The sequence below is a fragment of the Gallinula chloropus genome, assembly GCF_964237585.1.
Source record: "Gallinula chloropus genome assembly, chromosome: 5".
In the NCBI taxonomy this organism is placed as follows: domain Eukaryota; kingdom Metazoa; phylum Chordata; class Aves; order Gruiformes; family Rallidae; genus Gallinula; species Gallinula chloropus.
Window position 1 is genome coordinate 64,275,208 of NC_140090.1, and position 13,369 is coordinate 64,288,576.

At 38.7% G+C, this 13,369-nt stretch overlaps 1 protein-coding gene across 1 annotated transcript in view; it reads right to left on the reverse strand.

Annotated features, from left to right (window-relative positions):
- Positions 1 to 13,369, reverse strand: part of PLCE1 (phospholipase C epsilon 1) — a 123,979-nt gene that overhangs the window by 20,716 nt on the left and 89,894 nt on the right. The window contains exons 7-15 of the mRNA XM_084264921.1: positions 11,826 to 12,492; positions 11,178 to 11,360; positions 10,214 to 10,331; positions 9,688 to 9,847; positions 4,427 to 4,549; positions 4,203 to 4,339; positions 3,014 to 3,252; positions 1,944 to 2,005; positions 1,622 to 1,787 (exon numbers count right to left, since the gene is read on the reverse strand). Coding sequence (XP_084121047.1) covers positions 1,622 to 1,787; positions 1,944 to 2,005; positions 3,014 to 3,252; positions 4,203 to 4,339; positions 4,427 to 4,549; positions 9,688 to 9,847; positions 10,214 to 10,331; positions 11,178 to 11,360; positions 11,826 to 12,492 — 1,855 coding nt within the window. The remainder of the gene's footprint in view (positions 1 to 1,621; positions 1,788 to 1,943; positions 2,006 to 3,013; positions 3,253 to 4,202; positions 4,340 to 4,426; positions 4,550 to 9,687; positions 9,848 to 10,213; positions 10,332 to 11,177; positions 11,361 to 11,825; positions 12,493 to 13,369) is intronic.

The following is a 13,369-nucleotide window of genomic DNA, read 5'->3' on the forward strand; positions in this document are numbered from 1 at the left end:
AGTCCCCAGCTAACTGCATTCCCTAGGTTGAGAAACAGTGGAAAATTAAGAAAGCATTTACGTTCTTAGGAGAAGTACCATAAAGCTTTGAAATTTGTGGTACCTTACAGGATGTGGAATGTGTTTGCAGAAAGAGGTTCTTAATGTATAGCTTAGTGTTCTGAGGGAGAGAAAAATTTCCCTGTTTCTACCTGCAAAAGCAGGTATAAAGTAAGAGCAATTTATTCTGGGTTGCTACCACAACAACTTATGGTCATGGCACCTGCAGTTTCTTTGTTGGTTCTTTTTGTTGTTGCTAGCACTATTTACATAGAGGTCTGAATATAATGTCACATAAACAACTTCAACGAGTATAGTTAGAAATGTGCCAGACCATCTTATTTACTGGTATTAAGCTAATTTACAGCCAGCCAGCCATCATTTATTCATTTCTTTATATTAAAAAGCCCTACTTGCTGGAAGACCATGGAAGAAAGCAAAGAGGAAGGATGGAGGGAAACATAAGCTAACTCATCCGTTGGTAGCCCAGGTTATTATTGATATCAATATTTAGCATGCCTATCATTGAAAGAGTTATCTGTACTGCAATCATTTTTTTTTTACTGAAAACAAAGATCTTGACAATCAGAACCATTTCCAGCAAAAATATTTATGAACGAGGAAAAAAATCACTTCTCCTATTCAAACGCCAGTAATTAGATATCAGACAGTTGTGTCCACAGCTGGCACAAAACCACTTCTGTGAGAGCCAGACAGCCTGAGTCAGAACAAAGTGCCCCTTCTCTTCTGGTGAGAACTACTTTAAGGACAGGAATAAGCTTTTCTGCATCATGCAAATGTTGGAGCCACTCCATCTGACTTCCCATCTATTACCCACTCAATACTGACATACTGTGCAGTGCTACTACTGGAACATCCTTTGCGACTGCATTATTTAATGCAATGATGTTACTTGGGCTTTCCTAACACAGCCTCACCTCTCTGTCTTATAACCCCAAGCAAAGTAGCACATGGGATGCCAGATGAGCCCTTCTCAATGGCAAGACATTAATATTTAGAGTAATGAAAATATTACTCACAGGAAGTTCGATACTTTCTCTAGCATTTGGTAAACACACAGTCACACAAATATATATATATGCAAACACACAGAGAACCAAAAGCCCTAGAGAGAAAGTCTTCTTTTCCTGTTAACCACCAACCAGGCATAAAGTCTTAAAATCCGTAGAATATTCCTAGAAGTTATGTTTTTAGAGTTCCATTTGAAATTTATCTTTGTAGTGCAATGTACAGTATTTGAGTAGTGTTTCTGACATCTGAATGAACTAAAATATTAGATCAGTCTTTCCTGTGGGAAAGTCTAATTTTAGTAGGTTGGGTCAGACCGACTGGTGTCTAAATGCTATGAATCTCAAACTAAACCCATTTTTTTGCCTTAGAAAAGGCATTTGAGCACAACTGTGCTTACAGGCAGCTTTCCCACACATCATGTTTTCCAACATTTTGCAAGCAGGGGTTTAGGACATTTAGATTTTCAAAGCAAAAAGGTCATGTTTCTGTGACTTGCCAGTTAAACAAACAAGTTCAGTTGAAAACTACACAGGGATCCCATTCTGCATACCTGGCTGTAGAGCTCTACTGAGGACTCCCCTTTAAGCTGATGGCCAGTAAGGTAAGTATTGTGTGAAGATTCAATGTAGTAATATGACAGTGGGAAGTGCAAGTCCTCAGCATTCTCTTGTGACTCATCATTTCTAGAGGCAAAGTTGTCTTTATCCATCAAAAATCTAGAGGTGGAAAGATGCAAGGGTATTTTATGCTGTGTTGAATATACTGTGACTGTCATGCAAACATCAATACACTGGTGTAATTTTTTAAATACATATTCAATACATATATGTGTATATATATACACATATAAAAATATAATACCACATAATTACCTTGCAAATCCTTCAAAAGATAGCAGCCCCTGCTGGCACATATTCACACTGGGTTCAAATTTCTATAAAGAAGAAGAAATTAAAGAAATATATAATATTTCTCAGAAACATGGCTTTTTTCATATTTTCATAGTGTAGTCTGCTCATTGAGCTAATCAGTTAGTACCTAAAACTATTCTCTTTGTGGAAAAGAAATTAGGTACTACAGTATGCTCGTGTTTGTTTTACATATCACTAAACAAGCATGCTCATAATTGTAAACCACAGAATCATCCCACTTGGAGAGGATGTTGGGAGGTCCTCTAAGCCAACCTCCTGTTCAAAGCAGAGGTAGTACTTATGCTGAAATTATAAAGGATCTATAATTAGGCATCCTTCTCCTACCTCTTGTGCTTTAACAGAGCATACCACTATCTCAAATTAGAGAGATTTGTGGATGCTAACTTGATGTTTCTTTAGAATTTCTGTCTTTTAGAGCTTTATATGACATGTTGATAGATGAAATATACAGTTTTTAGCTACTGTTAACTGCTAAGTGGGGGCCTGACTTTGGAGTCTATTATTTATGCACATTTGAAGGGATTGAAATTTTTCTGCATACTTGCTAATCACTTCACCCATTGTAGGTAAAAGAATAAAACATCCATCTTTCCCCTGGAAATTTTTTTTGTAACAAAATAAAACTATATGGAAGTAGTAAGGTTTTAAGTTCCAAATTAGGGATAACTCTAAGAAAGGTAGTCACAGACAAGGACATGGTCATGAATACTTTTCCCAAGTGGTGACATCCCTTTCCAGATAAAGCACACACAATCAGTAGAACTGTTATTCGCAATATTTATTGTTTCCTTTTTGTGTACATATTTCTGGACAACTGCACAATTGTATACACCAGAAAAAAGATAGTATTGCATTTTAGATTCAAGTAAACTGTAGCAACAACATCAGTGTGAAAGGAGATGTCCACACAGACACGCTATTCTGACTGTAAGGCAGGCAACGCCGGTGGGGAAAATGGAACTAGTAAGAGATCAAGTAAAAGGAATTGCAAGATGTTTGTATTTACAGACCTGGATAATACTGAGGATTTCATCATAGGTGCAGTGCTCTCCTTGGCAATTCACTAGGAAGTCGTTTAGCTGCTGGATTCCCACTCCAAATATTCCCAGTGATGTGCTTTCCACTCCTGTACCATTGGTTACAATACTGGCAGCAGCAATAGCATCAGATATTTGTCTCTGGTTGTCTGATAGTTGCTGCCTGCTCTTAATGAACAAACCAAGGTCTGAAACATTCCTAGTCAACAAATCTTAGAAGAAAACAAAGGAAATATAAATATAAGCTATATGTGTATTCTATATACCATATAGAATATAATGTAATATATAATATACATGAATATCTGACTGAATATTGTAGCACTGACATAGTAAATTAAAACCGTTCGTTAATAGAAGAAAGAGTATCAAGCGTGTATGAAAACTGTGGGAGCAGACTTTTAAGTGTTTAATTACCACACACAAAATCCTGGAACTTCTTCCATGGATTCACACGCTCTCACACACTGACACCCAGGACCCTCCTGCTTCCTCTCACCACCAACCACCTACAGCCTCAAAGCCTTTCCTTTGCTGTGTACATCCCAAAACCCTTCCTGTGCTGTCACCATTTATCTTCTTCCAGTCCCATATGCCAATCATACTTTACCCTCCCCACAGGCTGCTTCACAGGAAGGCTGTTTTCTTTAAACATGGGCAAAGCTCCAGCCTTAGATAACAGTAACTGGGTAATGTAAAGGGGGACAGAGGTTTCCTTCCTCCTTGTCCTACATAAAGCAGATCTACTAGGAAGCCAGACAGGGAAAAAACAACCAAATGAGACACCGGGCACAGCTTCCTCATTTCTCCTCCTTACATTTGCTCACTGCTTTATCCTTGCAGCAGATGCCAGAGCTCCTGCAATCAGATACACATCCCCATGTTGGGCCCAGCTGCTCAGCAACAAATTTTATACCTCTGCCATACCAGTTACAAATATATCTGGCTAAAGTAAAGCAGGAATAATTTTTCTCCCCTTCATTTCTGACCTAAAAACTTGTCTTACATCCTGCTAACTAGGTATTAGTGGAGGTAGGGCAGCAACCCTCTACTTCAAGTTATAGTCGATAGTTATTTATGAGACTGACTGGGACGTTTTTCTTAAGACCAATAACTGAAGCTGTTCAGCAGTCTAACAGCTGTATTTGGCCCTTTAACAAACCTAAATCAGGCTGGAGTCCGCTGCTGTTTTCATCAATCTTCAAATTAGTGTAAAGTGGAGCAGGCTCTAAACCAGATCGATTGCAAGGCACAGCATAGACATCGAAAAGGTCTTTCAGGTCCTTGCGGCTACGGACACTGTGAAAAATGTTGAAAAGTTACATTTCTGCTCTTTTTATAAGCTTGGATGAACAAGATCAGGAAAATAAAACCCCCATATTTTACCTGAAAGATTTGAAGAGCTCTACAAATTCCACAAAAGTCATGTTACTATCAGACACCATGAAGTTCTGAAACCCCTTCATTCCTCCTTTAACACGGCCATGCCAGCTACTGCTGCTCCATGTGCTAAATCAGAAAGAGACTGCTGTAGTTTGGTTAAGGTAAATTTTTGCTAGTTGAAATATTACACATTACTGCATTAACACTTTATTTATGCTTTCCTTGAAGCATTTATTACCAATATCTGGAAGAAGCATGTAAAGCAGTATCTTATAAGATGCATAACAGCTTGTACCTTCTTGGTTTACAGCAGCTATTCTTTTCCCTCAAGACAAGTGCAGAGTTTGCCAAATAGACAATGTATATGCATGCTATTTAAAACTTTCCCATGTACAAAAAGGCCTGATGCAAAAGGCATGAATGAAAGCACTCTTATGTTCCTTTTAAAGAAAACAATGGCAGTATTCTTGTAGTGGGGTCTGTTTATGAGATTTGTTGAAGATTTGCTAAGGGAAAAAAATAGAACGGCTGTAGAATTCCTTAAAGCTTTGCGCTGTCAACATAAACCAGCAATACTCTGACCGGATAGGTGAGAAAAGCAAGTACTTTCCTTATGCACCTGGGGTTTCCTGTACCTGGGAGCATTAAAGGTGCAGATTTTAAGAAGCATAATCCTTCCCCTTTCCTGGCACTCAACCTTCAAAGACAGGTCAAGGTACAGTCCTCTTCTTTTAGGCTTGGACAGTAGCCTCTAGAGGCCATTTCCTTCTAGAAATGAGATTCTAATGTTTTCCTCCTTTCAGCTTTGTGGGCTGAGGGAAGGAAAGCAGACTGGCTTTTCTTGAGAGCAAAGGCAGAAAATGATCACAGAAACGACGAGCTGTTTGGTGCTTATTATTTTAGAGTAATACCAAGCCCAGGTAATTTCATTGTAACTGCAATTGTTAATCCAAGTTGTGCAGCTGAACAAAGTTTTTGAAGCAGAATCACTACATTTCCAAAAGCCACATCCCAAAATCTTTAGGTAGCTATGGGATTTACACTAGAAAGTGAGCTATCCTTTCAGCAGTACAAACAAGTCCTTAGGGAATTTCATGCACTGATTTGCAATGATGAGCTCTTGACACCCTTCCTGGGCCTAAACACCACTGAACACACACTGCAGAAATGAGATCCACTAGCACCAGCATCCTGAAAAGGGAGAGATCTAAGCAGCCAGCACAGATATCACAAATTGCCCATAACTAACTCCAGAAGCCAGTATTTGTTTCAAAATACCAGACTAGGTGATAGTGCATCAGACTTTATTGCTCTGTAATGCTCAAAGCTAGAAACTCATTAATCTACGAATTCTGCCATCAGGTTCAGTACAAATAGTTCCAACAGCTGTGATGGAAAAACAGGACCAGCTTGTTGCCCAGGGTCTGTAAATACATTTGCAGTCATCTGCTGCACACAGGCGACTTTTTTACATAAACAAACTAGAACCAGGTTCCTCAATTCACTCCTGGCCCGAGATGGATGCATGCAAGTGAAAACAGAATGTGACATAAAGTATTAAAAAAATACCATCTACTTTAGCTGAAAATGTTCAATTTGTTTGACATCACTATGGCAAGTACTGATATAGTGCATGTATCTTTTTGGCTAATACAATTCCTAACATTTTTATCAGACAAGAAAAATAAACCATGATGAGGAAAGTCTTTCAACTCTAGAAAACAGACTGGAACTGTAGCATACCAAATGGAAGACATCAGCAGATGAAAATGCTCAGCATTTCACTGTATCTGATCACTTGAGTATCTTCCACAATTGTTCCATGTGCAATAAATACAGGTTGTTAAAAAGGCAAAACTTCCCCCCAAAACCCCATACAACCCACAACCAAAACTTTAATTAGTAGCAGTCTGAATTATACCCATAATACAGTTAATGAGAGGCAGTTTACTCTCTCTTCTCAAAAAAAGGCCCCATCTCTAACTTCCCATGTCCTGTAATCTGTTTTCCAGTGGTGTTACACCCTTTCCTTTGCTTCCTCCACCTTACAGGCAGCACTAGATTTCCAAAGAACTTGGGGATTTGCTGGATGCACATCTGCTTTGCAAGAATAAAAGATGGCAGCTGTAGACTACCTGTGTTTGAAAATTGTCTGGGCCTCTGGATTGTACGAGGATAAAATATTTGTAAGGAGGTCAGGAATGCTACAGTTGTGAGTTCGATCTGTAAAAATACTGATTTTCATTCTCTACCTATAAGAATTACTATTATTTAAAATGTACAACAAAGACAGCCAGGTCCTCCTTTTTTAAACTGTTATCATTACATTCAGGTATTTATTTTTTCAGTTTAAGAAATTTTACTTTATTTAGCACTTCTCATTTGGTGGAGATGATCTAATTTACCAGTCAGGTAAAGTTAACGCACATATTGTATGGCAAGAGAAACAGAAAAAGAACTAGAAATCTCTATTGCTGTTCTCCTCCTAGCTGCTACACTGCAGCTAACAATCACTTGCCACCAGCTCAGCTTTCTGTGCTGCCTTGTGTGACCCTCTGCTCCCTCCTCTCCTAAGTGCGGGGTTCTGTGATCATGCCCTCACTTAACATGCACAACGAACTCATGTCCAACACTGCCTCCAACTACAAAGCCTTGTCAGTGTTTGAGTCTAATTAATAAAGTCTGATGGATCTAATCTGTGCAGAGCAATAAAAGTACATTCAAGCACTCCCAGTGGATCCTGTAGTTTATTACATTTTCTAGGTCATTCCAAATTTCTGTTACTTTGGAAAACAGATACTTCATTTTATCTTTATGATGCTACTGACAAAAATGGTTGGGCATAACTAAATATATAACTTGATTGTTATGAGACTGTAGAATGAACAACAAAAATGGCGCAAAAAGAAACAAAAGATGTCTGTGTTCAGCCTGTGTGGGTTCCGAAACTTACTTTTCCTGTGTATCTCTGCTGTTACAGCTGGCTGATTCCAGGAAGAACCTTAGAGCTCCCAGGCTCTACATACCACAGTTTGTGGATCACTGCCCCAGTCTGCTCCTCCATCAGTTACATCTGTACTAAAGGCATCCCTCCTGCCACTTCTGAGTGGGGCAGAAAGGCTCATGTTCATGTTTCTCTGCACTGCTCCAGCATTGGTACCGGTCTGGTTTGGTTCCCCCATAGTGCTTGCCAGTCTCTAAGACAAGTGCATGTTGTATATGAAGTGGTTGAACTATTCCATGGCGCATTGTATTGCCTGACAGACTGCTGTTTATTTCATGTGGCACCAAGTAACTGGCCATGCCATGATTGCAGGTGGATTGTCTGAAGGTACAGTCCTTGCTGGGAGTGTGTCCGGTAAGACAGCGTATCGTACATGGTTTGAGACTAAGCTCTGCATGAATGATATCTGATCACAGAAGTCTCTGAAGCAAATATTCCCAGAACTTCACCTAAATTCCATCTTGCAGGCAACCAGCTGGTTTCGTCTAAAAGAGATCCCAGGAGGGAATCATACAGGGTGGATGACCACAGGACTCTGCAGCAAAGCAGAGCATCCTCTGTTACTGTCCACAGTTGAGGCACCATTGATATTTCTTTTAGCACACACAAAGTGTCCACACACATGAGAACTGGCAAACACAATGCAGATCTGTCAAAGGTCCAAAGGGTAAATACCAAGAATAAAACTCTTCACTGCTTAAAGTCTCTTAATGGCTCATGAAAATTGGGTCAAAATAGTGGCTAAAACATGTAACTGGTCTGAGGAAGACTGAAAAAGATAAAACAGCTGTACAGCTGTATCCTGAGCAAATTCTAGCAGGAAGGGTCATATCAACTTGGGGAGGGCTCTACCAAGCAATGCTGTGGAATTTCCAGACAACTTTGCCAGGGAAAACCTGCCATAACTTGGGGAGGCCCACAGTGCTAAGCTGTGCACGGATCTGTACAGAAACCCAGGGCTGAGAGGATTTAAAGGAACATTAGCTGTCCTTTCCCCAGGAATTCAAGTTCTCCGTTGAGCCTTTTAATCTCATTTAGAGAACAATAATTATTTTGGCATAAAAGCAAAAAAGTGGATTTGCAAAACAGAGAAGTATTTTCCTGAGGTAGTAAAGCAGTATTTCTTCAGTTTAATGTAAAAGAAAGGTGTTCTGATATGTAATAAATAAATAAAGAAACGTCCTACAGAGATAAATCCTGGTCTGGCATGCTAATCCTGTGGTTGTGAATGACATCAAAGAACAAAAAGTAAAGAACATCATAGAAGTCACAGAAAGCCATGTTAAAAGGAAAACAGAGAAATGCAGATGTCCACGGGTGGCTCTACTACTCACATCTACTGCCAAACCCCACCGTTTTAAGCGCAAAAAAAAAAAAATCCCCAAGAAATAAACAACGTAAACCATTACATAAGGCACAACTCTTCAAAAATAACATTCTACCAGCAGCAGTAATCTCTTCCATTGCTGTTCTGGAAACCCCAAGTTTCATACTTATAACCATACCTCAGTATTCATTCTGTTAAGAGGCACTGGGAGGCCCCTGTTGAGACTGTCTCCTTGCATGTTCTGAAGTACCATCCATATCCCTGACATATTATCATTTTTATATTATTATTATTACAACAATCACCACCACGATTATTACCATTCACAGAAAGAAAACATTACTGCACTATGTCACTGCACAACCACAGCATGACCTTTTGCACTGCCTAAGTGACAAAAAACCCAATAATGTTCACAGAGGAGAGGACTGTAATATAAAGATTTCAAATCTGTTCCTCAATTTTCCTGCAATCTTCACCAGGAACATCAGCAAAAGTTAATATGCCCCACATAAAAATGATTTGTGCTGAGAAACCTCAGAATTCCCACTCGCATGTGGAACTTTTCTGTTGATTTTCAATATAGAGAAGACATCTATAACTATGTTTTGGAGAAGATACAGAGAAAGAGTTAACTCCATATTTCTGTAGTTTTGAAACAGCATTCCAATCTGGTTCTGTAACAGACATAAACTGAAGCACGCTACTCAGGGACTTGCCACAAAGCCATCCTCAGATTCATGGTATTTCAGCTTAAATGTTCTATCTTGGTCTACAATATGGTTTTGATGTGTATCAAAAGGCTAATGATATTGCTGGCATTGTTTTTATCAGATTTTATCAGTTTGTCACAAAACTATGTTTGATAAAATTTAACTAACAGTAACTTTTTTTTTCCTTCTTTTTAAATCAAAGCACTGATTTAATCCTTACCTAGACTGACTCTTGCTTGAAGACATTACAGGAGAGGAGACTGGTCTTGCTGGTGAAGATGATGTAGTTCCTAAATTAGGAGATCCAGATGCTGTCAGAGAGTGAGCTCTTCTTGATGGCAGGTTGTTAGATGGAGAAGCATTACTCATAATGTTTTGATCTACGGAGAAAACAAAGGTTTGCAGCACAATTAGAACATCTGGCCCAATAAAAATACTTTTTTCCAAGAGACCCATATGATAATTTATTAATGTGTAGTAAGACACTAAAGGGATTCTACAGTTGTCCCAAGGCATTCGGAGCAATGCTTATACCAAGTTAATCTGAACTGAAAGGAAGTGCTACTGAAACTAAATGAAAATAACAATCATCAACAGCTACAGAAATTAATTTAGAAGTTTACAGAATTTGGAGTTTCAAGTAGTTTTATATTATGAATATATTTTTAACACCATAAAAAAATGTCTGTATAAAAAGACTGAGGAAAACCCTTTAGGGACTTTTAATACTGAAGCTTTTTCTCTACCTGCTTCTTCTTGTTCATCAATATCTTGAGGATCCGAACCACTTCTATTACGATACTCCTTACAGCTTTTTGCCTTCCGAGTTGCCATTTCATCATCAGTGGCCTCTCCACTTTCACCCTAGAAAAAATGAGCACCACAATAAACATCCTGAACACACCACTTTTCCCATTCTTTATCAGTGCCATATGCAATATAAGTCAGCCATCCCTTACAGACAGATTCTTGTAAGGCCAATACCAACAGAAAAGAGACAGGATATGTAATTAAGTGTGGGACCATTAGGTGTTACTTCAGGCATCACACAGAAGATGACAATGATCACACCTCTTTGAAGTGGTGCAGCTTACACTATTCTGCTGGTGCACAGGAGCACTACAGAGGATGGATCTTGTCATTTGAGGACCTCCCCTACCTGCCCACTAGAACATGAGAATAGCATAGAGCTCCTAGTCCCCACATTCTCCTCTCTCCTGGTTATTGCTAAAACTGGTCGAGCCGAGGGAAAGAGAGGAGACTGCCAGATGAAATCTACTGTTTGTGTCACCCGCATAAGATGAAAGCATGTAATAACCTGAGGCCGAATAACTGTGGTGATGGTTTTGGGAACATGAAAACAAAAAAGAGCAGAGAAACTCACACCAGCCTCCAAACATCACTTTGCATGTTAATATTTTTATTATTGCTAATATTTTACCTTTATACCGAGGTAGGTCCTAAAGGTGTCATACGATTCTGTCCCCTTCTGCTAGCCCCAGCACCCACATGTCCTGAGAATCTTCAAGTATGAGAAAAGAAACCCAAACTATTGGCAAACAATAAGCCCAAAAGCTGAAACTGCAATAAGCAGTTTTAAAATTATCATCTGACTTATTTTCTCTGGTTCAGAATACAATTAGCTACACAGTAACTAAGAAGGAGATAGCCAGAAAAGCAACAAAATGCATGAATAACAAAATATTCTACCCTCATAAGTACTTTCTTCTTTTTCTTAGCTGCACTTATTCCCAGAGTGTTGTTTCTCTGTACACTAGGTTTCTCAATGCTTTTGGTGAGCGTTCCCGTGCTTGTATTTCTTGCACTCCATCGTCTGCCTCCAAACAGTTCAACAGCCTGAGCCAAGGTTGGGCCTTCAAACCTTCCATCCTCCTACAAAAATTCTCAGTGTTAACAAAACAACGAGAATAAGAACAGACACAATCCCTTAAGCAATAATATAGACATCTCTAAGGAACCTGTGAAAGACAAAACATCAAGACGAGGCAATTTTTAATTATTGCTTGAATACCAAAGGGCTATTTTGTTTGCTATTTTGGGGGGTTTTTGGCCCTAGTTCTCATCACTCAGTGTTTCAACACCCTTTTCAAGTACAATTATTGCTTTTTCTTTAATACAATACTTTTTCCAAAACTAAAAATATATGGAGATATTAATAATAAAAAAAGGATTTAACTTCAGTGTATTGAAAACATGGAAGGTTTGACAGAACATTATGTGGACAATTAGATCTTATTGGCTTAAGCCGTGTTAGAGAGTTGGAGATTTGGTGATCATCTCTAATCTTAGCTTACTTAAAAACTAATTGCATTGCATTAAGTTGTTGACATCTTTTACCTGGTAAAGGCTCACATACTGTTTCCGTAGCCACTGTAGTCTTTGATCAGGGAATCTCCTCATTTTTCTTACAGCTTTAGTCAATTCCAGCAATCCATCGTACAGCATTCTGGCAGTATATTTTGGAGCAACAAAGTGCAGCAACTTATTATCAGTAGTTTGAAGTCCATAAAGTAGTGTTATACCATTTTCTTCATGGGACATATTACAAAGTTTATTTTGAACACACACGGTGTGCATATCAATACCAGAGTGTCCCATATATACAGCCTTGGCTGAAAACAGGTCCAAAAAACCTTCCACTAGTCCAGGATTACCAAGAAACTGGTATTTACCAAGCTCAGCAGTGTTACTGAGCACACTCAGTTTTGCCTTGGCATTTGCAGGGCAAACCGTTGTGGGTTTTGTCCAAGTCAAAGTGCTATTGTCAGGCTGAAGCTGGAGAAAGCAACGTGCCGAGAGACGTGTCTCCTGGTCGTAATGAATGACGGTTGCGCCTTGCTGCAGGAACTGATGGACATCAGCCCTGATAGATAACACATACCAGGGAATGAGTTCTATCCCATGGCAGAACGCCTTCTGCTGCTCTTCCGTTGAATTTGTGTCCCACTCCTTCAGCTGCTCAAATATATCACTTTCAGAATCTGAAAGATCTCCAATTATAAATCTGTATGGGAACAGAGACACCTGTATTTAGTGATACATGTGCTGATTTATGCTACAATTGACGAGTGTATTTCCTGCCGCAGTTTAATTAAAAAGAAGACTATAATCACTACATAATTTGGACCTACAGGAACATCTGCAGCTTTTATAGTATTACAGTTTATGTTATCAATATTTAAAATGAAATAATAGCTGCTGCTATGATTAATTCTAACTCCTGTAACAACACAATTATATTTTCTTAAAACTTGCCAAATATTAGGTTAATAATAAAAATGTCCATCTGGGTCTTAAAGACAAGTGATTCCAGTTTCTAAATCCACAGCAAGAGATCACTTCAGTTGAGATATCAAGTATGTGGAAACTGTTAGAAGGATTGAGTTCACTGAATACAGGACTTCTAATCTCTGTTCACTTATTTAATGTGCAGAGTTTTCATACTAAATAATTCTCTTGTAAAGTAATGGTTAAAATACATACCTTCCTCATAAGAATGCAGCAAGAATTTTATCAGATACTTTCCATTAGAAAATTCAATTTTACTTAAGAAAAATATTAACATGAAACTTGCACGCAGCAACCAAAATTTTTGAAATATTTTACCATAATTAGACACAGTAGATACAGAGCAACAATGCTGAACTAATAAATGAGGTAATTTAAATAAAGTTTCTTCCCTGCAGAAGCTTCTAACACGTATGAATGCACTGATATTCAATATTTTGATGCTGCTTTAAGGAACACAAAAAAGAGCAAACTGTTCTCGTGCAGCAGAACTGATGAAGCACATTTTCCTAAGGATATCCAGCCAATAAAATCCAAACCAGCTTTCTCTGCATTTTCTTCAGGGCCATCTTGCCCTAATAACCTCAGTGCCT